The sequence below is a fragment of the Artibeus jamaicensis genome, unplaced genomic scaffold (assembly GCF_021234435.1).
Source record: "Artibeus jamaicensis isolate MK-2021 breed Jamaican fruit bat unplaced genomic scaffold, CSHL_Jam_final contig_685, whole genome shotgun sequence".
In the NCBI taxonomy this organism is placed as follows: domain Eukaryota; kingdom Metazoa; phylum Chordata; class Mammalia; order Chiroptera; family Phyllostomidae; genus Artibeus; species Artibeus jamaicensis.
The window spans coordinates 12,604,652-12,632,164 of record NW_026521924.1 but is presented as its reverse complement, the minus strand read 5'-3'; the positions used below and the strand labels follow the sequence as shown (position 1 = coordinate 12,632,164).

Here is a 27,513-nt window from a genome sequence, read left to right as displayed (position 1 = left end):
CTTTGAGTTAACTTTTCCCTTTTGAGAAGCCTGAAGAGCAACTCAGAGCTTATTACTGTGCAAAAATTCTCCAAAATCCTAATTGAATTCAGGAGGGAACTTTTTCTTGTGACCTGCAGGCTCCAACGTCCAGGCCTCAGGTCGAAGAGCCCCCGGGGGCTTAGGGGGGCCAGTGTGACCCCTGGTCAGTGGCCCCTTCCGAGGGCAGTCCCTTTTCTCCGATTTCTGCCTCCTCCTTCAAATCAAAGTAGTAATAAAATGAAAGAAGAATCCCACATCAAAACATAAAATGACCCATAACTTCAGCGATTTCGACATTATCACACTCACTCTGGGTGATACAAAACTGAAGCTGCTAACAGGAAAGTTGGCAAAAAGCATGTAAGCCCCTGGAGGACTCCCACACCCTATGTCGTTGCTGGGTCCTGTGTATCCACTTCTATGGTCAAAATCTGAAGCACAGTGTCCGGACCCTTCCTCCGGAGACAGCGAAGCCCCCGCCCTCCCCTGGAGGAATCGAGTGGACGTTCAACTTCACGGTGGGAACCCAGGGCCCGCAGGTCCGGGAGGGGCAGTGCGGGGAGGACACACCCTCCCGGCCTCTGTCCTCGAGGAGCTCACACTGCCCATGGCAAGTGTTGCCTCTTCATGGGGGCGCAGGGAGTGTGCCCCAAGGAGTGAAATGCCCTGTCACCTGTGTGCCCCTTCACACTCCTGAGCAGGCTGAGGAGTGGCCAAGGAGGCCATAGCCAGTTTTGCCTTTTGGCTTTTAGACTTAACGTTTTGACTTTTTTGCAATCACAGTTTCATATTCGAGTTGAGGTAATCACAGTTTTCCCTCTAAGAGGAGAGGAATTGGGACAGTGGGGCAAGTTGGTGAGAGAGCATTTCCACAGACAACGGTCAGAAACCACCACGTGTAAGTACAGCCCCACGCAGTGGGAAGACCCGCGGTTACGGCGGGCTCCGACCCCTCTTTAAAAACTCTCTTGTGCAGCAGCCAGGAAATAGCTAGAGCTCCCAGATCTGGAGCTCTCATTTAAAACTTCAGAGCAGCCCACCCGGAAGAAATGGCCAATGGTCCCTCCCACCCACCCCACCCAACTCCCCCTTTCTAAGGCTGCTCAAGTTTGAGTTTTTAAAAAGAGCTCAGTAGAGCTAAAGAAGCTACAGTAACTCATTGCTTATTTAATCAATTGCACTTAAGATCTATGTTATTGATTCTGAAGCAGAGGCAGGCCCACTGTGAACCCCAAGCTCTGGCCAGCCAGACATCAGGGGCTCCCTGACTTGGGCTCCACACCGGGGGCCTGGTCTCCAGTAGCTATGGGAGCTGTGACTGGAGCACACGGGCCTTTTCAGACGCTTTCCTGCATGCAAGATTTCTTAATCAGTGGTCCTGGAGTTTTGTTCATTTGGCTTGAAATACAAATTGTTTTTTCTAATATAAGTCAGTTCATGTCACCAACAAGCCCCTGTGACAACTACTCTAGGACTTGCAGGCAGGCCTCCGTGTGAGCAGGTGCACAGGCCACGTGGGCTCCGTCCTGTCCCAACTCTCCTCTGCACCAGGGGCTTTTTGCATCCCCCCTACATCACTGGAAACGTTGCTGGTTTTGCCTATGTGGCTGTTCCTAAGGCATGCAAAAAAACAACAACAAAAAAACATGAACCTCAGAAAGCATTTACAATCTAGGCAGTCGCGGCGCTGAAGTCCTAACACATCACCTACATATCGGTGCTCGTGAACCTCCCTTTGCCACACGAATTCTGGAGGTCAGGCATGGGACACACTTGTCATTCCCCTCTGCTTTATGGTCCATCGGAAAACAAAGCCACTGGGAGGAATTCTAATTTGAACACTGGGATTCTTTGAAATTCCTGGCCCTCGAGCCCAGAGTCCAGGGCCGGGAACAACGTTTGGGGCGTGAGTTTCCTTGAGTCTGTGGCTGAAAACCAGGCCTTGGCAAGGCCGAGGGGAGGGTTGGGGGCTAGACTGAACCCCCTACAAGGACACCCCGAAGGTGATCAGTGTCTAAGACTAAGCAGTTGCAGGACGCTCCCCTCAACAGTGAGGCAAAGCATTGCCAGGGAGGTTCCAGCAACAGGCTTGCCCTGGTCCCTGAATTAGGCCAACGGGAGCGATACCATGAGAGGAACTCAAAACCAATCCCAAGGGCGGCTGCTCATGTCAATTCAAAAGCCACACGCTTCTGGAAAGCAGCACACCGCCCCCATTTAGTCCATAAGGAAAGTCCCCTCATTTTAGAACAAGCTATTGATCTCAGCTCCAGCTGCTGGCTCTGGCTGGGCTAGGGAAGGACTTCTGGGCTCCCCCCAGGCCCAGGCCCGGGGCCAGCAGGCCCAGCTCCTTCAGTGGAAGGGGCCTGACCAGGGAGGCAGGCACTGGGGGTAGGGCTTTTCTGGGTCACTGTGTTGAGGCCTGAAGTCGGTGGTGGCCTGGCCCTCCCCACGGGTGGTCCAGTTTGGGTACCTAGGTTCCTTCTGCACCCCCGCAGCTCTGCTGTGCAATCCAAATGCTTCCCCCACTCTCGCACGGTGCCTCAACAGCCCAAAGGAGACACTGTGTTCAGAGACCTCGAGGTCCTGGACTGCCAGCCACACACTCGGGGCAGTCACTGTCCGCTCTGCCTCCGCAAGGCCCCTCCCCCCAATCCATGGTGCAGGTGATGCTCTTCAGCGCTGCAGAGAGAAAAAAGACAACATGCACTCAAGCAGCACTCAAAGGCCAAGGAGAACAACGAGCCCCTCCAGGGAGGGGCCTCGCAAAACTGGCGCTCAGACACCCCGTTCTGTCCACCTCCAGAGTGGACACTCTGCAGCCTCTTCTAAGGCTTCTGTTCAAAGAGGTCATGATATTCCTGCTGCTCCAGCTCACGGTTATACTTCTCAATTTCCCGGTTGGCTTCTTCCACATAGTCGTTCATGAACTGGTCCATGACTGGCAGCTCGTTAAGGAAAAGAGCAATGAACCTCAAGGACAGAAAAGCTTGCCCTGGCCTGGAGCGACCTGAGGGCAAGTGAGGTGGGGACTCTGAGGTAGTGATGCCCAGCCCACACAGAGGGTGTCTGCCAGGCTTTTATATCCTGGCAGCACCAAGGCTACAAAGGATGCGACGGGGGGTGGCACAGGGCCTTAGAACCGAGCCCTGCAGCATTCACCGGCACGCAGAAGCACCCGTCTGCCTTCTCACAGATGAACCACTGGAACCAGGCCCAGTCTCCCACCTATAACTCACGACCTTGACGACCAGAACTGAGCATGCCACCACGGCTGCGTTTAAACTCAACCCAGAGTTACATCCGCCATCACTGAATGGAGAAACTCCACTGTGATGACTCGCAGAGGTCAAAATGAAGCCCGCCTCTGATTCGCTGTGTGTTCCCGGAACCCGGCCTACTCCCGGGGCTGGGCCTCGGTGTCTCCAGTGGACACCCCGACAGGCTTCCACACGCCCCCAGCCTTGCCGCCCCAGACTCCAAGGATACGTGGGTGAAAATCAGTCTTGTCACCAAAGAAATTGACGAACTGGGTGCCATTATAAAAGTAGCCTGCAGGTAGGGGGTCCAGGTGGCGTTTCACCTTTAGGAAAAAAGAGTCCTATTAGAATTATCGGACTACTTTCCTTCTCATTCACTCATTCATTAAAAATAAAACAAAACCTATTATCTTAGCAAGACGGCCTACTCGGCCGGCAGCGGAAGGCTCCGTGCCCACGGCAGTGACTGACGGAGGGTCCCCCAGCTCTGAGGGGTAACTCTGGGAGTCCCTGACGAGATTGAGCTCCAGTTGTCCACAGTGGTACTGGTTTGATAACATGCCTTTTGTGGCTTGTCTCCTCTCCTCTCTCTCACTTTCCCATTTCCCTACTGGTGTCTTCTAGAATCGTTTCCAAAATAAACTGCCTGCATTCAAATCTTTGTTCGTCTGCCTCTGAGGGAGCACACGCGATAAGGATGTCCTCCTGAGCTGCCCATGCTGTCCTTCCCAGGAGCACCCAGGGCTGCCCAGGTCCTGTAGGGCCTGGCGAGGCCGGGCCCCCCCATGTCCAGAGCAGGGGCTCCTGCCATCCAGAGCCCTGTCCTGCCCACCTGCTCCTTACTGGGACGGGTGGCACAGCCCACACTGGGCTGTGTTCTTTTTATTTAACTTTGAATTTGGCGGGGGGGTTATCTTTTAAATCCTCACCTTAGGATATGTTTCATTGCTTTGAGAGACAGAGAGAACTATCGATCCGTTGCCTCCCATACGTATCCCGACTGGGGACTGAACCTGCAACCTTCTGGTACAGGGGACGGCGCTTCAACCAACTGAGCAACCCAGCCAGGGCTCCTGTGTTACTTTTAGCCTTTTCCCCAGAACCTCCCTCGCAGGAAAAGGGCCCTGTGGAGATAGGGACTGGGGCAGAGGCTGGGAGTCAGCCTGGAGGATGGGAAGGTCCATCTTTTCCTGGACCTCAGCATTCCACACCCTGCCTGTGAACAGCTTCAGGATCTAGAGAGTTTTTCCTGGGCCCTTGTTGGGTTTACCCAGGACAAGGGGATGGGAAGGAGACAAAAACTTCTTCAGCTGTTCCAACAGGGTAACAGAGCAGGGCCCCGTGTTCCTCCCACAGACATTGGTTCTCCTAGGTTTCATGACCAGGCAACACCTGCGAATCCTAAAGGGGGAAGCTACACAGCATACGAGGGCCTCAGGACACTGAGGGGGCTCAAGCCCCTCGGGCAGGGTACTCACATGGATGTTCCTGATCTCCTGCTGGGTCAGCATCCCCCTGGTCTTCAGGGCTTTCCTCTGAGGCTTCTGTGCAGAGAAGGAGGGAGAGGTCAGGTCCCAACAGAGCTAAGGGAGCACCTGGTCAGGTGGGGGCTCAAGGGGCCAGTTACAGGACTCAGGTCGCAGCAGAGGGGAAAGCAAGTGCGGCCATGGCCTGGACACAACATCCTGCCTGTCTGCCCCCTGAGAAGACACTTTGCCATGACAGGGCCTTGTGTGCTGGGAGCAGCAGCAGAGGAAGGGCAGTGTTTTTGCAAACAGGCACGTTCCTGCCTGTGCAGATTCTCAGCACTAAGGCCCACCAGAGACAGACATGTGGACAAAGGGACGAGGTCCCATCGTCAAGCACCACCTGGTTTATCAGGTAAGTCTGAGAAAGACACAGCTGACAGGTAGCCATTCCTCAGTATAAAAGACAGGTCCCAAATGAGCTTCTACAAAGGCCCTGGGCCCCGGCCAACTCCATTTCCAGAGTTCTAGGATGACCCCCCGGACGCTGTGCTGAGAGGCTCGCACCGAAGCTTGCGGTATATTGAAGAATTTTAACTCCAGTCTGGTTTTCCTGGTGCTTGTGGTTGTGGTGTTGCACCCAAGGAGCTGAGTGCATCTCGGGCAAGCCACTCTCCCCCCTGCACCTGTCCCCAGGGCCCAGGGTCACTGCTACGCATGCTTGGAGTCTTGAATTGCAAAAGGCTGCAAATATATCTTTGTTGTTCATTCCTTTCTAGAGAGAAAACCCAAGAACAGGAGATTCTGGGCTCAGAACCTCTGAGAGTCTCTTTGGGAGAGCCTCTGAATTAGTTCAGCTAGGGAATGGCCAGTTTGACCCAGGGTCCACGTGGAACTACTGGGTTTCACCCACCACAGAGCTCCAGTCTGCCTTTGGAAGTAAAACTGGAAATGGCTGCGAGAACAAGCCAGCCTTGAGTCTGCCCCGAGTGGCTGCCCCCACTCTCTAAGGGTCCCTGAAAATGCTGGCTGAGCCTGAGGGTGGGCCATGGGGCAGGCACCAGGGAGGGGCTTCTGCCTCAGGGCCACCAGCAGCCCTGAGGTGTGCTAGTCACATCTGTGCCAGGTTTGTCCGGACTTCAAAAACCACCTGCTTCGCTGACTGCCGCAGCCAGTCCTTGACGCTGTCTTCCTTCAGGGAGCAGCCGATGAACACGAGGTAGCACTCCTGCCCGCTGCTGTCCTGAGGTGTGCCCCGGGAGCTGGGTGGCGGCGTGGGCCCCTCCAAGACTGGCACGATGCTCAAGGAGTTGGCCAGAGTATTGTGGCAGACCTCCACAGTCTTCTCTGAGTCTGAAAGGAGAACACAGGTGGGTCCCGGGGACAACGGCCCAAAAGAATACGGCTACACTGAGAAGTGATGCAGGGCTGATGGTCGGGAACAGGTTCGTGAGACGTGCAGGGCTGACGTGATCGCTGGCAAGCGAGAGAGGGTGAAGTGAGAGAGGGAGGAACGGTGCAGGTTTCCAGGTTGGCTGACTCAGTGATCAGAGGGACACGGTTAACCCGGAAGGGCACTGTGAGAGAGGTCGGGATATCCCTAAAAGGCAGGATGAGAACGGGACCCATGACAGAGAGAGGTTCACCTGAACAAGAAAGGGGTTGACAACAGGTATAAACGAAGAAGAAAAAGGGAGCTCATGATGGGGGAGAGAGGAGACGAAGGCACTAAGGCCTCTGGAGCAGGTGGGGGCTTGTCTGTCAGTGCCTGAGGGAAGAGACCTTGCAAAGAGGCCTGAAGTTTCAGACTCAGCAGAGCCAACTAGGCCCATGGTGCAGGTTAAGGACCCGAGAGAATCTTTTTTACAGGTTGTATTATCTAATTCTTCCATTTGAAGACCCGGGTGGTTCTATGCTTGCAACTCTCGGTGGCTTCCTATAGCACATGCTTGGTAGTTGCCTACTCAGCACCTCCTCTTCCTCTAACACCAGTTCCCCATTTGTCACGAGTCCTGGAAGGCACGGCAGCTCAATCCTGGCCAATGAGAGCAGACACCTGCTGTAGAACTGGGGGGAGGCACTTCAGCAAGGGTGTCTGCACCGATAAAGACACCCCGGGAAGAGCCTGCCCCTCCTCAGCTGGATGTTGTGTCTGGCTTTCACACCCGGACCTACAGTGCTACCTGGCAACCATGAGGGCTGGATACCTGAGGACAACCTGACACCAAGAGTAGAAGATCACAGAGCCACACATTACCTAGGTCCTCGGTGGCCTTGCTGTGGGGCCTGGCCTCTTGGCTTCCTGTTATGTAGCTAACCCCGGCTAGTGGAGTTGGGGTTTTCTGTAATAAGAGCCAAAGACACCCCAATGGATGCAATCCCTCCCTTGCCCTGGGCCCCAGCCACATAAACCCTGTTTGGTTCCTGATGTGTGTGCCCTGTTTGCCTCGGGTCCACAGCACGTGCTGTGCCTCTTCCCTGGAACAGTCTCCCCTTCCTCAGTGCTGTACTGGGCGACTCCTTCTTGTTTTGCCGCCTTCCCTGACCCCTGGCCCAGGGAAGACAGACTTCAGGTCCCAGGGGCTCCAGAGGTCTGAGGCTGGTAGACAGGCCTACTGGACAGAAGGGAGAAGGCAAGTGACTGACAGAAACAGGCCGGGAGCTGGAGAGCTCAGCACCGGGGCAGCTCCTGCTGACAGTCTAGAAAGAAGCCATGGATGTGGTTTGCGTCTCTGGAATGAGGAAGTCAAGGAGCTGTGAGGACAGGCCCTGGGCAGACCATCCAGGGGAAGGAAGACAGACGTATCCTCCACTGTAGAGCGGAAGGACCCGAGAAAGGAGGGCCCTTGGCTGAGAGGGGCGACTGGAAGAGGCCAGTGGTGTGAGGCCCACGGGGCAGGGTTTTTGACAGAGAGCCTGAGCAGCACCAGTGGTCTGCAAAAGACCAGTGGAGGCTATGAATTCCACAGTGCAGGGCTCCCAAATCCAACCTCCCAGTTACCTGAAAACTTCACTTTGCCCAAGATGTGGTAGATGTTTCCAGAGAAGGGACTTGGCTTGATGGAGGACTGAATTGCTGGTGGAGGAAGAGAACAGAGTTGTCACCTGCCTTGGGGTAGAGGCCAACTTCAGGGTGGCACAGCTGGGAGGGTTAGGGACTGGGGCAGGTGTCTCACTCTAGGGCCCGGGGTTCATGGATTCTATCCCCCCATCTTCCTCCCATCCCCCCCGCAGTGGCTCTGCCACTGTGTCCAGGGGTGGGAGGCTCCTGCGGTCTCAAATCCCTCTGCCTGTTTGCGGAACCAAATGGAGTGGGAAAGAGACAGCACACCGAATACTAATATTAAAAAGGTGCCAGGAAGCAGGTGTTAGCTACTCAACTCCCGTGTTCCTTCAACACAGTCTGGGGCGCAGCCCGGCCAAGGCTTACCTTTACATTTGGCCACAAAGCGAGTCTTCTCCAAGGGACGACCAAACCACACGCAGATCTGAACCATCAGTGGAAAGACTGATCCAGGATCAAATTTACCTTCGTACCTTTAAAAGTTTTAAAAAATGTTTTAAGTACAAGTAATTGGGGCCTTGAGTGTTATATATTCCTCTGGAATGAACTACACACCATTTATCGTATACTATTTGAATTCTCTCTTACTTGTAGGCAATTTTGTATGTAAGACATTTAAATGTATACATGTCTCTTTCATCCTGAGGTTCGGAAGACTGGCTGCCTCACTAGAACAGGGGGGCTTTATCTCTGCCAGACTGGCACTCGAAGACCCCTTCCACCTCTGAAGCCTGCGGTGCCCCACCTGAGACTGGGGGTCCTTTCTGTCCTTCCAGTTCCAGGGCTCCAGCTATGCCCCACCATTGTTGAGGGCGGTTAACAGCCTGTATTCGGCTGTGTATACTCTCTCTAGAAGGACCTAAGGCCTGGGGTATCTCTGCACTATTTTCTCAGTTCCGAGTCCAGCAGACCTAATACTTGCCATGGACTCATTAAGATTATGGCCACATTCAGAGCATTAAAAAAACTTAACTTTTTATTATGGAAAATTTCAAACATACGCAAAGATAGAAGAGTAGTATAATAAAACCCCATTACCTAGCTTCCAAGGTGATGAAACTGTCATTTCTTCTTTTGAATTACTGACATCACTTTCCATTTCTGAACATTACTGACATGGAATTGTTACCATGGAATTGCTAGCTATACTTGATCCTAAGTGAAGTGTCCACGACTCTATGGATGAGGTTATTTTTCTTAAACAGCTAAACTAAACTTTCAAATATTATATTAACCCTTTGCTACACTTGATGCAAACATTTCCCTCCAATCTATTGTATTTTCTCATTAGTTTCCTTTGTTTTAAGACAGCAATGCAGTGTTGAATTATATATTGTTGGAAGCAATCCTACTTTTTGTAATTTCTTAAAGTCAGGTGGTGGTGTAACATTTTTACAAGACCGTCGTGTGCTTTCTCCCCTGCCCCGACCCAAATTTGGAGACCATGGGTTCCTCTGGCTTCTGTGCTCCGAGCCCGAATCCTCAGGGGAATCTGGAGGGGCTGAGGGAGAGCACAAGGTTTCTTCCCAGACCAGCTCTTCCACCAGGAAGGTGGGCGCGAGGCCAATGAGAACAGACAGGGCTGCGGAAGGAGGATGGCTGAGAATCTGCACAGCACAGAACCCGCCGTCCTGGAGCAAATGCCCATTCATGTGAGGTGGGGGCCTGACCCGCCGACCCAAGGAGGGAGAGGAGCCACGTACAGGGATGAGCAGGAGTCTAATGGCTGCTGCCTTGTTAAAAGACTAAATTATTCCTGAGCCCAAGGAACGATTTAAGGGTCCCCCATCTCTGATTCTCTACAAGGACTGATTTTCCTGTCAAAGGGAAGATTTCGGACCAGACTCACAGAGCCTTCTAATGAAGCCCTCACACCCAGGTCTCTCCTGATCAGCGTGCCTCCAGCCCAGTCTGTTCCTGAGCTGTGTTCACGTGCCCCCAGTGAGTCGGGGGTGGAGGAGGGGTGCTTCCCTAGGCACCAGTGCAGACAGCAGAAGCCTCAGGCCCATAGGTGTGGGCAGCAAATGGGTCAGGATCTGCAGCCGCCGAGGGTTTCACCCCAGAAGCTCCCTCTGTTTCTTTTTAGTTAAGATATAATTGTCTTGTTCAAGCAAAAGGGATGAGCTACGTACCTACTGTTTAAGTAAGTACGATGTGACTCTAATCAAGTATACGACTGAATGACTACATTTTACATTTCGTTTAATTTTCAGTCATTTACATTCTATTCAATAGCTGAACGTGGCTGGCAGTTACCATACTGGAGTGCGCGGTCTCAGAACAGTGTGTCAGTGCTCGCAAGCTGCGGGTATTAGTGTGACTACAGTGCGCCCGGCAGTCTCTTGCTTCTCTTCTCCCCTCTGGAGGAGAGGCTCACAGGCTGCGAGGCTGCCGGCAGAGAAGCATCCTCCCCGGGGCCCCACCAGCAGAGAACCCACCTGCAGGGTGGAAACCTCGGAGGACAGACTGTTCTCAGGAGCGACTGTCTCACCTGGGAAGGTTATGACTCCTTGGTTCTGTGCCGGCCACCTCAGCCTCGCTAGAGGTTGTGCCTGGTGCCCACAGGATGTCTCGCTAAACTCTCGACGTCCAGCCAGGCTCCCAAGGTGGAGGCCAAGATGGAAAGCACTGGGCTCCTGGAAAAGCCGGCAGCTGCTGGGACATGGCAAGTTGTTCCAGCTGCCACTGTCACCCTCGTAGAGCATACCTGGTAGTTTTCTGTCTCTTTTTTGTTTTGTTTTGTATAAATAAATTAATCATTGGGTTTACATAGAAATTTTAGCTACTTTGCAATGATGATACTTGCCAGCCAGGGTACAGTAAATATCGAGATCGCAGCATCTGAGGACTTGAAAAACTGTTTTCAGACAGAATCAGCTCAACATCTTCATTCCTTTGAAAACATGCAGGAAACAGATTAATTAGGACTGTCAATATTACTTGTACATTTTGCTCTTTTCCCCACTGTCCCCATATACAATGAACAAGGACTGTCCAGAAAAACTTTCTTTTATTTTTTTAGATTCAGTTGTTGATAGATATGTAGTTATTGCTACTTCATTGTTCATATTTTTTATCTTTTTCCCCCCTTCTTCTTAAAGAAGACCATTTAACATTTCATATAATACTGATTTGGTGGTGATGCACTCTTTCAGCTTTTTCTTATCTGGAAAGTTCCTTATAGGAGGCCTGTCTGGAAAAAGTCCAGCCATTGCTAATATAATGAGAAGGGTTTGCGTGACATCGATGTAACCTGGCAGCCAGGAGAGAGGACTGGAATGCACATGTGTGAACGATGACTTCACTCTACTCGTCGGTGGGGGCAGTAGATGCTGCTGAGTGAGCATGTGTACTGTGTGGTGGGCACATTCAAAATGATCGAGTAAGCAGAGCAATGAATCTGCATCAAATTTTGTGTTAAGCTTGAACGCACTATTAGGATGATTCAGAAAACCTCAGCTACGGGCAAATGATGATTGGCTGCTTCAACACAACAACATGTCTGCTCATGCATCACGTCTCGTGCAGAGTTTTTTGGTAAAACATCACATCACCCAGGTGACTCAGCCCTTCTACAGCCCAGATTTGGTGCCCTGTGATGTCTGGATTTTCCCCAAACTAAAATCACCTTTGAAAGAAAAGAGATTTCAGATTGTCAATGAGATTCACGAAAATACGATGGCGCAGCTGCCAGTGATTGGGAGAACTGTGTGGTCCCAAGGAGCCTATTTTGAAAGGGACTGAGGCAACACTGTCCTGTGTGCAATGTTTTTTTTTTTAAAGATTTTATTTATTTATCTTCAGAGGGGAAGGGAAGGAGAGAGGGAGAGAAGTATCAATGTATGATTGCCTTTCTTGAGTCCCCTGCTGGGAACTGGCCTGGAACCCAGGCATGTGCCCTGACTGGAAATCGATCCACGATCCTCTGAGAGCTCAATCCACTGAGCTACACCAGCCAGGCTGCAATGTTTTTTAAATATCTTGTATCTTCTTCAATAGGTGTCTCTGTTTTCACATTACATGGCTGGGTACCTTCTGGACAGACCTTGTAAGCACATATGCATATCCATTTTTTTCCTGCTATTTCACCCTGAAATATTTCAGTAAGCATCTCCTAAGAACAAGGGCTTTCTCTTATAGAATCACAACACTACTGTCACACCAAAGATTGAATGTTGTGGACCAGCAGCACAGGTATCTCCTGGGAGCTCATCAGAAATGCAGAACCTGAGGCCCCATTCCAGACCTACTGAATCAGAATGCTCGTTGTAGTAAGATCCCCGAGATATTCATATGCACATTAAAAGTTGGAGAAGTAGCCCTGACTTGTGTGGCTCAGTGGGCTGGGCATTGTCCTGAAAACCAGAGGGCTGAGGATTTAATTCCTACTCAGGGCACATGCCTGGGTTGCAGGCCAGGTCCCTAGCAGGGTGTGCGAGAGGCAGCCAATTGATGCTTCTCTCGCACATCAATGCTTCTCTCCTCTGTCTCCCTCTTTTCCCCTTCTGCCTAAAAACAAACAAACAAAAAAAGTGGAAGCTCTGGCTGGGGTGGCTCAGTGGATGGAATGCCAGCCAAAAGGTTATTGGCTGGATTCCAGTCAGGGCATATGCCTGGGTTGTGGGCCAGGTCCCCAGTTGGGGAGTGTGAGAGGCATCCGGTAGGTGTATCTCTCATGCATCGACATTTCTCTCCCTTTTCCCCTTCCTTTCCCTTTCTAAAAATAAATAAAATCTTTTTTTAAAAGTTAGAGAAATATTTAGTATACATCCATTTTCAAATTTTCCCTTTCTAGGGGGCAAAGGGACCCAGGATCCAATTAAGAATCACTTATCAAATTTACAATCTTTATTTTCTTTCTAAAAATATTTTCTTCACTCATTTCGCAGGCTGGTGCTCAACCCACTGAAGCACACTAGCCAGGGCTACAATCTTTATTTTCCTTTAATCTGGAACAATTCCTCCGACTTTTTTTTTGTTCCTCATAGTGTTGACATGTTTGAAGAGCACATGGAATGGTCTTGTGCCCCACAACCTGGGTTTGTCTGACTCTTTCCTCGTGATCAGATTCAATTAAACACTTTTGGCAAGATGAATACCCAGGTGACCTTGTGTCCTTCCCACAGCATCACCTGAGGAGTCATGTGATGGCATAACTGAGTTTAACCTTTTGGTCAATGTCATGTCTACAGGACCCTGCTCCCCACTGCTGTGAATGTACTTTCCCTCTTTGTAAGCAGTAAGTAGTCTGTGGAGTGATTCTGAGACTAGCAAACATCCTTTTCCTCAACAATCTGTTGCCCACTGGTTTTTCTATCCACTGATGATTCCTGCCTAAATCAAATATGATACTAAAGGTTACAAGATGGTGACTTTCTGGTTCTAGAAATCCTCATTTATTTGTTAGCATTCTTTTGTTTACACAGATTCACTATCCACCCCTCCCTGTTTTGTTAGTATCACTGCAGACTCATTTTATTCCATGTGCTCTAATCCATTATTATTGTTTTCTCTTATGCTCAAGTTGTCCCAAATTTGGCTAGTGAGAGCTTCTTACGCTAGCTCCCACATCCTTTTAACATATTTACACTAACCTTTCCTTTTTTGGCATAAAATGTTCCAGGCTCACCTCGTACTTCCCCTGCCCGAGACCTGCAATCAGCCCACTCTCCTAAAAGCCCTGACAACTTCCAGTGGATTGGTGCATAGAAGCCAACGTCTAGGGGTAGGGGTGTTGACTGCCACTGTGGTGTTAGTATTTCTGGTCCCCTTCAATGGAGAGAGCTTGTAAATACATATTTTTTGAAATAATAAATTTACTTTGAGTCCCCACCAAATTCAAATCTAACATTTGCAGGGTTTTCTTTTTTTTTTTTTTTAACTTTTTTATTGATTATGCCATTACATTTGTTCTATTCCCCCCCCTCCATTCCCCTCCACCCTGCATACCCTTCCCCCACCATTTCCCCCTTTTAGTTCATGAACACGTGTCTCAAATTCTTTAGATTCTGTATTTCCCCTACTATTCTTGCCCTCCCCCCTATCTATTTTCTATCTACTGTCTATGCTACTTATTTTCTGTACCTCCTCCCCCTTCTCCTCCTCCCACTCCCCTGTTGCTAACCCTCCATGTGATCTTCATTTCTATGGTTCTGCTCCTGATCTAGCTATCCTCTTAGTTTGCTTTTGTTTTAGGTATGGTTGTTACTAACTGTGAGTTTGCTGTCCTTTCACTGTTCATCTTTTTTATCTTCTTTTTCTTATGTAAGTCCCTTTAACATTTCATATAATAAGGGCTTGGTGATGATGAACTCCTTGAATTTGGTCTTATCTGAGAAGCACTTTATCTGTCCTTCCATTCTAAATGAAAACTTTGCTGGGTAGAGCAATCTTGGTTGTAGGTCTTTGGTTTTCATGACTTGGAATACCTCTTTCCAGCCCCTTCTTGCCTGTAAGGTCTCTTTTGAGAAATCAGCTGACAGTCTGATGGGAACTCCTTTGTAGGTCACTGTCCCCTTATCTCTTGCTGCTTCTAGGATTCTCTCCTTCATTTTAATCTTGGCTAATGTAATGATGATGTGCCTTGGTGTGTTCCTTCTTGGGTCCAACTTCTTTGGGACTCTCTGAGCTTCCTGGATTTCCTGGAAGCCTATTTCCCTTTGCCAGATTGGGGAAATTCTCCTTTATTATTTGTTCAAATAAGTTTTCCACTGGTGGCTGTGCCTTTCCCCCTTCTGGTACCCCTATAATTTGGATGTTGGAACGTTTAAAGATGTCCTGGAGGTTCCTAAGCTTCTCCTCATTTTTCTGAATTCTTATTTCTTCATTCTTTTCTGTTTGATCATTTTTTTCTTCCTTCTGGTCCACTCCCTTGATTTGAGTCCCAATTTCCTTTCCATTACTATTGGTTTCCTTTGTATTACCATTCATTTCAATTAGTTTAGCTTCCATCTGTTTCTCTAATTTGTGACTAAAATCAACCAGTTCTGTAAGGATCCTGATAACCAGTGTTTTGAACTGTGCATCTGAAAGACTGGCTATTTCTTCATCGCTTAGATCTATCGGTTCTGGGGCTCTGAGTTGTCCTAGAGCCATTTTTGGTCTATTCGTGCCGTTAAGTAAGCGGAGCGAAGCCTTAGTTGTTTACCAGGACGGGGCGACCCAGGTCGCTGGTTTGTGACGCTGTGTGTGTGGGTGTGGTCAGAGAGGGAGCAATGGCGGTCCTCTCCGCTAGCCCAGCCCGTCCAGTCACACCACTCGCCCCGGGCCTGTTTATCCGATCGGAATTGTGCGAGCCTGCTGCCCTGTGCAGGCTTCCCTTCTCACTGGTTTCTCCGCACACAGATGCACGACCGACCGCAGACAGCCCGCTGCGCCTCTTCCCTGTGCGCTCCCGTAGCTAGCTCGAGATCAGCGCCTTGGGCTGCTTGCGCACCACACACCACCTGGGGATTTTTTCTTGCCAATCTGCTCCGCTGCTGGCTTCGCTTCTCTTACCGGTTTAGCTGAGCATTTAGTTGTCTTTGGACTCCGTATTGTCGATTTTCTGTGTGGCTTGGTTGTGTTTATTGTTGTTAAAAATAGTTGTTCTTAGATTTGGTTGTGCACAGAGGCAAGGTGGTTCCACCTACGTCTCCATCTTGGCGGAAGTCCGTGCAGGGTTTTCCTCACCTTTCCCATTTCATATTTATGATCTCCCTTCTCTAATCAGTGATGCTGTTTGGAATCCAGATTCCCACACAGAGGATTATGTACAAAAGTTACCTGCGTTAATTACTGTGTGTGTGTGGTTATTACTTCAACATGCAGGTAGATTCACTTTCTGTTTGTATTTAGATTCTCTCCTCCTTGTTGATTTCATTTTTGAATATGTAAAGGATCTGCATTGCTCGAAAGTCAAAACTATATAAAAATACACACCTTTTAATATCCTTACTGAGCAAACAAAACTGCTACACAACTGGATGTTTTCACACACACACACACACACACACACACACACACACACACAATCACCAATTCTTGTCTTAGTTTATAATGTGAATCCAAGTCCATGAAGTAAAAACGTAATTTCTCTTTGTCTCCTATCCCATTTTTCTTACATGGTAACGCAGGAACTTTGAGAAATTCTTGATTTCCATTCCTTAATGAATGAAAATGCAAAGGCATCAAATGAAATATCTAACAGCAGTACAGGATATTGCCACCTAGGGTCCTCTTGGTGGTTTACACAGCATCAAAAGCACGTCCATAGGTGTTCAGGTCTTCGCTATGGTGACAAGACCCTGTGGCACGTTGCCAGAGGGTGTCTGCTGTGTCTGAGAAAGCGCCTGCTCTGCGGGGTAAAGTGCACTTGGTAGCTTTACCTGGTGACGATCCCGTTTTCTGCAAGAATGAAGGCTGCAGTAGGATTGGCAGCCCGGACGAGGGTCTGCAGCTGCACAAGGAGAGGGTGCCTCTGCTCCGCAGTGTGACTGGTGAACACCACGTTACTCACCAGGCCTGGGGAACAAAACCAAGAATCGTTCAGCCTTTAGAATCCTGAGTGGGGCTCAGGGTTCACACAGAAGCGGGCCCTTGCTCCCTCTCGATCGTCTCTTCCAGTGCCCCTTTGTACAGACACCCCGACCCCCAACACCAACAGACACGGCCATCATTCTGTTCCCCTTTCTGCTACTGCCACCTCTTGGAGTGAACGGCCTCAGCACTGTAGCTGCCTCACCTCCTACCTTCTCAATTCTGCTTCCCAGCTGAGACCCTGAGCTTCTTCATCAAAGGGCATCTCCTCAGATGCGGAGATCTTTCCGCATCTCCTATATCTAACCTCCTCAGGAACTGGTGCCAATGACCTTCACCAGTTCAGACCACGGACATTTACCAGACACTAACCATAGGTCAGGTGCTAACTAGTAAATTCTCAGAGCACACAGTAGAGCAGTTATACTCTTAAACCCGCAATTGCGAGGTAAGTGCTAACACAGACAATCACATGATGATACAATGAGGAAGAGTGGCTCATGTGACGAGAGGTTGCAGAGTCGGCCACGACCACTCCAAAGCTTTCTGTGGAAGTATACAAGTAAAATCTGCAACTCCAAAGAGAATCTGAACATCAGGGAAGTTAACGCATTCTACCACACCAACAGAATTGTATCTTTTCCATACTTATTTCTATTTTTAAATAATTATGATCACAGCATATATGCCATTTCTGCTATAAAGAACATTTGCATTTTTATTATTCAACCATTTTATTAACATTTTAATATTGTGAAAATTTCAAACATACAAAAATAGAAAAAGCAGTATAATGAATTCACATGTGTCCATCACCAGACTTCAAGAATTATCGACACAGACCTGGCTGGTGTGGCTCAGTGGATTCAGCACTGGCCTGAGAACCACAGGGTCGCTGGTTCAATTCCCTGTCAGGGCACATGCCCAGGTTGCCAGCCAGGTCGCCAGTGAGGGCTGTGCAAGGGGCAACCACATACTGATGTTTCTTTCCCTCTCCTTCTCCCTCCTTTCCTCTCTGTCTAAAAATAAAATAAAATATTTAAAAAATAAAATTAAAAAAATATTAAACCTAAGTTATTATTTCTTATAATACAGTCACCTTTAGACAATGTTATTGCTTTTTAATATAACAGGTGGGGAAGCTGGTATATCCTTAAATTCTTCCCACTTCTCCACCATCACACATTGTGGTTGGTTACATTACTAATTTTATTTCCTCTAGTGGGTACTTTTACATCTTTAAAGAGTATAACTCTTTGTAACTTCATTTAACAACTTTACACTTTTCTGATCTCCCACTTTGGAGGATGTAAAGAGAGTATCTCCCACTGCCCCGTAACTTTTTGTTAAATATAATTTCATTTATAGGTTTTTGACATTTCCATTCTTTCTAGTAGAAATCTCACAGGTGTTATCATTAATTCTGTATCTAAATAGGTTCAACCCTGGCTGGTGTGGCTCAGTGGATTGAGTGCCAGCCTGCGAACCAAAGGGTCACTGGGTTGATTCCCAGGCACATGCCTGGGTTGAGGGCCAGGTCCCCACTCAGGGGTACACGAAAGGCAACCATATGTTGATGTTTCTCTCCCTCTCTTTCTCTTTCCCTTCCTCTCTCTAAAAATAAATAAATAAAATCTTTAAAAAACTACAGTATGGATTTTAGAGCCAGGCAAATCTGAGTTTGAATTTGGAGCTTCACTAATTACTAATGAATGAGTTGACAGGCACACTGTTCAACTTTCCTCCTGTTAGATGGAAACAGTAACGTGTACCCCCAGATTATCAGGAAAATGTTCACCACGGGGCCTACAGGTAGTGAGAACTCATTAAGTGAAACCTATTCTCCCCACCCCCACCACCGTCACTGTCAACCAAGCACCAGCCTGAGATGGTACTTCTACAGAAACCACATAAACCAGCCTCATATGCCAGCAGGAAGCTGAGTCATGCGACTTCCACCAGCCTAGGCTGCCGAGCCCATGGTTCGGATGAGTGCCCATCGCCAGTTTAAGGCAACTTCTAGGAACCCTGGCCCCTGCTTCTGGTCTGAAGCAGAAGTCTGTGATTCCTCTCACCACTCATACTTATGACAGAAGTGTCTCAAAATGCTAAGGACTGAATCTAACCTCATACATCACCGGGATGCATTTCATTCGTGACCAGGGAAGAGGGATTGGGAGCTTTGTACCAATGGTCACATTATCACAGTGGGGAGAGAGCACGCACGAAGACTACGTACGCAGTGGGCCTGGGGCCACAGGCGTCAGGAATCGGAGCTCACCTGCAGGGTGTGCAGCCTGCTCCTAAGTGCTTACAGGCCAGTGTGGGATCTGCCGGTTCCTCCGTCTGAGACCCGGGTCCTACTCTTTGGTGTTTCACTCAATGTAAGTCAAATTTAGGCTCTGCCTCCTCCTCTGGTCACTTGGTAAAAGGCACACTGGCTGCCCAGTTCCTCAAACCCGGGCTTCCATAATGGCCCTGAGCCCTCCTCGTGGCCTGGTGAGTGTCATACAGCTCCTGGATCCATCGTCCGCCCTGGACCCCTGCTGCCACTGACCTAGTTCAGTCCAGCACTCTCTTCACTAGGTCACTGCTCATTCTCTCCGCCTCGAGGCTTCCTTTGGTGCAGATGATTCTTCCTACTGTAGCTAGAGTGACCTTTCAAAACCGTAAATGTTATTATTCACTTCTCTACTTAAAATACTTCAATGCAGTCCAATGACTTGGGCTAATACCTGCACTTCTTGGCCTGACCCGGCTGCCGTGCTGCACGTCCTCAGCGCCCTGGGCGCGCTCTGGGCACCAGGCCCTTTGCGCTTGCTGTTCCCTTGGCTGAAACCATCTCTCCCCTCCCTTTGGCTGGCCTAACTCTTCATTCATGAATAAATAATCTAAATAGCACCTCTTCCAGGAGCCTTCCCCAACCCCCCAGGGCTGGGTTAGAGCTGGTACTGGGCAAAGATGTGCTGGGTAAATGAACCGTGTGAGAAAAGACACGTGCCTCCTGATGGCCGAAGGCAGCTGGAGTAGCATCCCTGCTGTAGGCATTTCCCACACGAGAGTCTGAGTTTGTCATCCTCGTTGGTTTAAATGTATTTTTAGTATAAAATTCATAAAATACAAAAAGGTAGTCGGTACAAAGTTTCTTCCTCCCTCCTCTCCTGCACCTGGAGCCTTACCTACTGTCCCTCCCCAGGAGCAGGCACTGAAACCCAGTCTTGGGTGTGCGACCTCAGACAGTCCATGCGTACACCAGTATGTGGCAATATACAGAACCACATGTTTAGAAAACCTCTATTGTCAAGGTCTCCATGTAAGACTTTGTTTTGGTAACAGTACATGATTAGAAATTCAAATGGAGAATGTATTATCATTTTCTAAAAAGATTTTATTTATTTTATTTATTTTATTTTTAGAGAGAGGGGAAGGGAGGAAGAGAGGTAGAGAAACATCAAATGGCTGCTTTTTACACGCCCCCAACTGGGGTCCTGGCCCGAAACTCAGGCATGTGCCCTGCCCGGGAATTGAACGGGCAACCTTCTGGCTCACAAGCTGATGCTCGATCCACTGAGCCACACCAGGCAGGGTAGCATTTTGTCTATTCCACTTTAAAAGGTTCCTCACGTGCCCTTTTTGTTCAGAAGCTTTAACCCTGAGACGGACCACCTTCAAACAAAGTACCAGGGAAACCTCCTAACGAGGTGACACTGGCGGTGCCTGTGCGCCCGTTCCCATTTAGGAAGGTCACTCTGGAGGCTGAAGGAGGGACAGGAAGGACAGCCTGGTGAGCCTGATGCCAGAACCCCATGTCCTGGTCCAGCCACAGGAAGTCACGGGCCTCTGGAAACTGAGTGAGGCAAGGTGAGGAGGCCAGGCTCAGAAGGGGGCACAGTGGGGAAGCCGGCAGGCTTCTAGAAGGCTCAGCACATTCCAGGGAGGGCAGACATGGGAGCCGGATCCTGCAAGAGGCCCATGCGATTCCCAAGGGTGGAAGACAAGAATCGCTGTGGTGCATCTTGCTGTGAGGAGCCAGGAAAGGCTGAGTAAAGACCTACAAAGGTCCTAGGACTCTGTTTAGCACCTTCCTGGGCAAAAGAAACTGGAGTCGAACTAGTGCAAACATGCCAATCAGGTAGTGTACAAACATAGGCCTGGCCAGGAAAGGGTGAGACACCTTGCCCAAAGTAGCGTTTGTCTCACAAATACCATGTAGACAAACCTTCTGGGCTTGGGATTCTAGGTCAAGAACTGCACATAGAAAAGGGGCTTTGCTCTATGGAGAAACAAGCAAAAGGATTATGCCTAGCATTCCTTAGGCCAGCTATGCAAACTGCCACCTGCCAAGAGGAAATGCCGTCCGTGAGGCAGGTACGGCAGTTATCTGGAGCACAGGGTGAAGAGGCCACAGTGGGCGCGTTCATTTAGCTTGGGCAGGAGGCTCCTTCTGCTGTGGATCCAAGAGTGGATACCCAGATTTGGTGGAGGTGTCACCAGTCTGGCCCACTCCAGGCCAGGCACATCTCTGGGGTCTGTCTCACTATCCTAATCTGGGCTGAAGGGTCCCAGCAGCCCAGGAAAAAACAAAGTTCACCTCTTTCATCCATCTATAGATACTTTTTAAAAGCAGGGCATGATAGTAAAATGTCTCTGCTCTGCCTTCAAGCCAACGTCATAATGAGCCTTGCTAGCTTTTTAAGCACTAAGATGATTTTCTAACGCTAGTATGTCCATAATACACATTATCTTGGGGATGTAATACAGTCCTTTTATCATTATAAAATAATCCGTGGTTGTAAGAGCAGCAAATCAGGGAGCCTGAATCATTGTTTTTACAGGCAAAGGGAAGTAACACACTCCCCTGGGACATGAAGTGTTTGCCCACTAGTGTCGGATCCTACCCTCCACTCAGGAGAAAAACACAATTACCCTTAAACGATTTTGGGGTTAGGGACTTTATAGTAAAAAATCTGCATATAACTTTTAATTCCCCCAAAACTTAACTCCTAATAGCCTATTGTTGACTGGAAGCATTACTGATAACAGTTGATTAACATGTATTTTGTACGTTTTATGTATTATATACTGTATTCTGACAAAGTAAGCTAGAGACCAAAAAATGTTGTTAAAAATCATAGAGGAGAAAATACACTTACAGTATTTATTGAAAAAATCTGCATACAGACAGACCTATGAAGTTCAAACTGTGTTGTTCAGTAGTCAAAGGTACTGGCCTTTTATCTCCTCCCTCCCCAGCAGCCCATGCCCATGGTGAGCCAGGTCAGGCCAGTCCACAGGGTTCTCTGGGCTCAGACACAAGGGGAAAGTATATATCAAGGCACTGTCAGTCCAGGAGCCCCTTGGAGTTCAGAAAATAGCACATACGGCCTCAAGTCAACTGCCCATGTCTGACCACATCCCTAGCTTTATACAGGCACAGAATTTGACACGAGTTACCTTTGAACACTGAGTTGGGAGGCAGTGTTAGTGAAATAGTCTTACTAAGTGCCAGAGAGATGTGGTCTGCCCTGTAATAGAATCCAGGTTCATGGACAGTGAAGACAGAGCACTCCCCCAAGGCTGTCGGCCAGGGCAGCCCACCCATCTCTGTGCTGTACGTGCAGAAAAGCAGAGGGGCACTGAGGGAGAAAGTGTCAAGCAGCCAAGGTACACTGAAGTGAAAATACCGTGGCAGACAGGAGCTGAGTACAGCCCAGACCCTTGGCTTTGACCATGACCACCAAGTATGTACCTGAGGACCAGACAGCTCTCCTTGGTTATCCCCCAGTTCTATGTTTTTTCCTATGCTTTCTATTTCAAGGACAGGTACTATCAACCTTCCCAATCTCTCAAGCTAGAAACCTAGGAGTCATCCTAGACACCTCCTTTTCCAACTCACGTCCCTCATCTAACCTTATCATCATAGCCCACTGATCCAACCTCCATAGAGTCTCCTTAACCTCTACTGGGGTGGATACTGTGGGTACACCCAGGCAACCACCATTCCACTCTACTTCTGGGGTGCAGTGGCTGGAAGGCCACAGGGCCTCTAAAAGCTGGACTTGAGACTGCTGGCACATCAGTGCAACACACACATCCCTCCCCGAGTGCTCTGGCCTCCACGCTGTGCAGCAGCACCCAGCTCAGTTGCTTCCCAAGACAACGGTCCTGGGTCTCTGGTGCACTCTGCTGTCTCTGCTCCCTGTGGGCTGGCAGTGGGCTCAGCAGGGCAAGGCTGTGCTGGGGACACTGAGTTATTTTTTTCTGTGTGGTTTCTATTTGCTGGGCTGCCTCAGGAAGCCCAAAGCCCAGGTCTTCTGACAATAATGCGTATTTTATCACCACCGCAGGAAATCTGGAATTTATTCTGGGTCTCCAGGCACCACAGCTAATATGATTAAAAAGTGCTTCTTCCAGGGTTGCCACACAGTAGGACAATGCAAAGTTGAGTGTAACGAACAGGATAGATAGATTTTTCTAAATGTTACCAAGGAGGTATGGAAAATTCCAGTGTACGTAGGGGAAATATTAAGGGAGAAAGTCTTACTGAGCTATACTCTGCACTCATAGGGCAGGACAAATGCACGATACTGATGATCCAGAGACTAGGAATATGTATTCAATTAATTCACTGATATTACTTGGAAGCCCAACTGAGGAGAGGTGTTGCCATGACAACCTGTCATCATTCAGAGACAAACTCTGGAAGAAACCTGCCTATCAAATATGATAAAGATAAAAAAGGTGCCAATGTTTTCCTGGGACCAACTTTGTTTTTGTTTTAGATTTTAGATTGGCAGGTAGGAGCATGAAAAGTCTGTTGCACTGGAACAGAATTTGAAAGGCATGCAAGCAGAGGGTGAACACATTGCTTACCTTGTGAACACTGGTCAAGACATTTAGGAAAGAGAAATCTGGGGAGGAAAAAGAAAAATATTTTAAAACCATTAATTTCAGATTTATCATTGATTACTTCCCATACAACTGTGCTTTCACTGATACCTAAAATGAGCTACTCAACAGGGCAAATGACAGGCAGCACTGAGCATTAAGGATAGCCATGGTTATGCAAGAGGTTTTCATAGCTTTGAACCAAAAATCTTCTTAAGCCAGGAACCCCATAAAAGTCCCTATGTGGCCAACTCTTGGAAAGTTGAAGAGGGGATACTCGGGCATGGCCAGTCTCTAAACTGTAGGAAACAGAGAAAGAGAGCTGGTTTTCTTTTTTTTTTTTCTTTTTTTTCTTTTTGTGTTTGTTTGTTTTTAAAGAGATATTGTCCTCCTAAAGGAGAACTGCAAGGGAAAACGGGAAGGATTACGTTCACCTAACTCAGCCAGGGGCATTCAGGGCCGAAGCTGCAGTGCTTCCCCTTGCATGCACATTAGAATCCTGGTTACCCTTAATCCCACTCTGAACTCTACAGTGAATGAAAAACAGGAAACTCACTGGGTCAGAACTGAAGCAGGTGAGGGTGACTAATCTAAAGTGTGAGTTAGTTAATAACGGTAGCTCTGTCGGAAGCTCCAAAGAAAAACTCAACTTCTCTGTGTTGTAAAACTCCTAAAACAGCATAGTACTCTTCTCAGGGAGAAAGGTACTACGTAGAAGAGCTGCCTTTTATCTGACCGCGAGGCTGGGCACCATGCAAGCAGTTCACATGCACCACCTAGTTCTGTCCTCACACCCGCCTTGTGTCTTGGGTAGTGAGAGCAGAGAACAGGTCAGGACAGCTGAGCAGTCTAAGCGCTTCGCCCAAGGCCTCACGGGAAGCTAGGAGGTGGGAGGGCGTGTGCAGGGACCCAGGTCTGTTTGGCACCACAGAGTTCCTGTGCTGAGATGCTTATCTCACTTGCTTTTGTGCTGAGATGCTTATGAAGCCGTACTTCTGAGTTGTCTCTGGTCTAACTGGCAGGTATCAATGCTGTTCCGAACACTGGGGGGCTTTCTTGTCTGCAGTTTCCCTGGTGGTGGCAAGTCTTCATTCTCTGATTTTTAACATCCAGACACTCATTGCTGGAACCAAACTTGGTGGATGAGTGAGCTGGACGAATACCACTTTTTGGACTGCTGATCGAGTCTCCTGCCTGACTCCCTCACTGTTTCTGAAGAATTCCAAGGAGGGGGCCCTGATGCACTCTGGGGCAAGGTCAAGAGCCCCGGAACATCCACACCAGAGCCTCCCAAGAAAAGAACACGCTGACTCCACTGCACTCACAGTTCATAGAGTGTCCCCCTCCCCCCACAGCAAATATATTTTTAGAAAGTATCTGTCCCCATTAAGTGCTGGTGACTTTAGAGTACAAGCCCTTACAGACCCTTCTTAGCACCCTGCTTGTTTCTCACTGCATTTCACGCCAGAGGCATTTTAGATCAGGTTCCCCTCGAGGCATTTTATCCAATCACAGGCTGGATGCTCCTGGTTTAAACCTCTGACCAGGTTTGGGGTCATCAAGCTGCTCCCATTAAGCAGCTGCAAAGAAAATATTCTGAACGCAGGGATGTGCACGCACCTATGATTCCCTAAAACTGGAACCGTTTCTCATAACTTGGCATCTGCGGTGTCCCGGTCCCTCAAATTCATATGCTGGCTTTGTCCCCTAATCCAAAGAGGAGTTATCATTGTTTTTTTTATGATTTGTATAAAATTACATTAATCTTTTATTATTGAACTTCCTACCCTATATCATGATGAATTAGTACATGCCATTGCCATGGCCTTTGGAAAATTCCTAAATTTTTCTGAGTGGCTCCTTTATGGTAAAGTATGATAATAAAGAATATTTTTAAGGAGGATCTTGAGGATCTTTATTCCATTTAGAATAAAAAATATGCTTAGAAATAAATTAAGCAAAAAAAAAAAAAAAAGCACAAGACTTGTACACATAAAACTACAAAACAATGCTGAAAAAAAGGAAAGACCAAGCCCTGGCCAGGTAGCTTAGTTGGCCAGAGCATGGTTGTGACCCAGTTGGGGCACACACAAGAATCAACCAGTGAAAGCATTATTAAGTGGAACAACAAACTGATGTTTCTTTCTCTCTCTTTCTCAAATCAGTAAGTAAAAATTAAAAAAAAAACCCCAAAGATCCAAATAAATAAAAAGACATATTCACATTCATGGATTGAAGACTTAATTTTTAAAAATTTATTGTTTTGAGAGAGAGAGAAGAAGGCGACAGAGAGAGAAAGACAGACAGACAGACTCTGACCCCCGCTGTACCACCCACCAATGCACCTACTCGTTGATTCCCACATGCGCCCTGACCAGGGATCAAACCGCAACCTGGTGCATTGGGACGATGCTCCAACCAACTCAACACCCGGCTGGAGCAGAAGACATGATATTTTAAAGATGGCAGTAATTCTCAACTGGGTCTATAAATTCAATGTAGTACCAGTCAAAAAATCCAAGCTGTCTTCTTTTGCAGAAACTGACAAGCTGATCCTTAAATTTGTACGGAAATACAAGGGACCTGGAATAGCCAAAACAATTTGAAAAACAACAACACTGAAGGACTCTCACTTCTCAATTCCACACCTAACTGCGAAACGGTAATAAACACACTGTGACAGGGGCATACAGAGAGACATACAGACCAATGGAATGTGATTGAGAAGCCAGAATTGAACCTTTACATTTATAGGCAACTGATTTCCAACAAGGGTGCCCAGACAATTCAATGGGGAAAGAATAAATCTTTTCAACAAATAGTGCTAGGACAACTGGATATCCATATGCAAAATGACGAAGCTGAAGCCCTACCTCACTCCTTATACAAAATTAACTCAAAACAGAGCATTGACCTAAATGTAAGACCCAAAACTATAAAACACTTACAAGAATATACAGGGGTAAATTTTTGTTACCTTGGATTACACAATAGTCTTTTAGATATGACGCCATAATCACAAGCAACAAAAGAAAAATAAATTCGACTTCATTAACATTAAAAACTTTTGTTTTAATGTTTTTAAAGGATACCACCTTTAAAATTAAAAGATAGAAAAATTTTGTAAATCAAATCTGATAAAGGACTTGGATTGAGAATATATAAAGAACTCTTTCAATTCAATAAAAAAGACAAACAAACCAATTTAAAACTGGGCAAAGGATTTGAATAGACATTTCTCCAAAAAAGATAAACAAATGGCCAATAAACAAGTGAAAAATTCTTGATATCATTATATTAGGGAAATGCAAATCTGAACTGCAAGGAGATACCATTCTATACTAAAATGGCTAAAACAAAAAAGACACAATAACAAGTACTGGTGAAGATGTGGAGAAAACAGAACATTCATACGTTGCTGGAGGAACATAAATGATGCAGTAGCTATGGAAAACAGTTTGTAGATCCTCAAAAAGTTAATGTACAGTTACCATATAATCCAGCAATTCTACCCCTAGGTATATATTCAAGAAAACAGAAAACATATGACCACATGAAAACTGGTACACAAATGTTCATAGAAGTATAATGTATAATAGCTAATGAATGTACACAATTTAAATGTCCATCAATTGATGAATGGATAAATGAGATGTGGTATACCCACACAATGGAATATTACTTGGCTATGAAAAGGAATGAAGTGCTGATACCTGCTCAAAATTGGATGAAAGCTGAAAACATTATGCTAAGTGAAAGAAGCCAGACACCACAGACCACTTATTACATGATTCCATTTATATGAAATGTCCAGAATAAGCAACTCCGCAGAAACAGAAAGGAGACTAATAATTGCCAAGGGGTGGGAGGACAAAGAAATGGTGAATGACTTTAAAGAGAGAATTTTTTAGTATGTGGATTACATTTCAATGAAACTATTATATTTTCATAAAGGAATATACATATGTACATACATACTATAAAATATCACATGGTTTCCCCATCATCCAACACTTGTCCCCAAAGATGTGGCCATTTCCCAGAATAAACCACTATTAACAGTTTGGTCTGTATTATACTTCTAGATATTTCCTGTATATATACACAAATAAATATTTTAAAAACACATATTGTTTTGGTAATCTGCTTTCCTCACTTCATAAAAAATTGTGGACATTTCTCCATGAAAGTACAGAAAAATCTACTGTTTTTTTTAATGCCTGGAATAGTATTCCATTATATGAATATTCCAAAATTTAAGTGGTCTCTAATCAGCATTTGGACTATTTCTAGTTCT

The 27,513-nt window shown here is 47.4% G+C and overlaps 1 protein-coding gene across 2 annotated transcripts in view; it reads right to left on the bottom strand.

The window, feature by feature from the left end:
• Window positions 1-1,087: 1,087 nt before the first annotated feature.
• Window positions 1,088-27,513, bottom strand: part of DNAAF9 (dynein axonemal assembly factor 9) — a 124,735-nt gene continuing 98,309 nt past the window's right edge. For both annotated transcript variants that reach the window (XM_053671071.1, XM_053671072.1), the window contains exons 29-37: window positions 23,202-23,239; window positions 16,178-16,313; window positions 10,618-10,704; window positions 8,178-8,284; window positions 7,749-7,823; window positions 5,898-6,100; window positions 4,760-4,825; window positions 3,511-3,604; window positions 1,088-2,962 (exon numbers count right to left, since the gene is read on the bottom strand). In XM_053671071.1, the coding sequence (XP_053527046.1) occupies window positions 2,850-2,962; window positions 3,511-3,604; window positions 4,760-4,825; window positions 5,898-6,100; window positions 7,749-7,823; window positions 8,178-8,284; window positions 10,618-10,704; window positions 16,178-16,313; window positions 23,202-23,239 (919 nt within the window). In that variant the 3' untranslated portion in view covers window positions 1,088-2,849. The remainder of the gene's footprint in view (window positions 2,963-3,510; window positions 3,605-4,759; window positions 4,826-5,897; window positions 6,101-7,748; window positions 7,824-8,177; window positions 8,285-10,617; window positions 10,705-16,177; window positions 16,314-23,201; window positions 23,240-27,513) is intronic.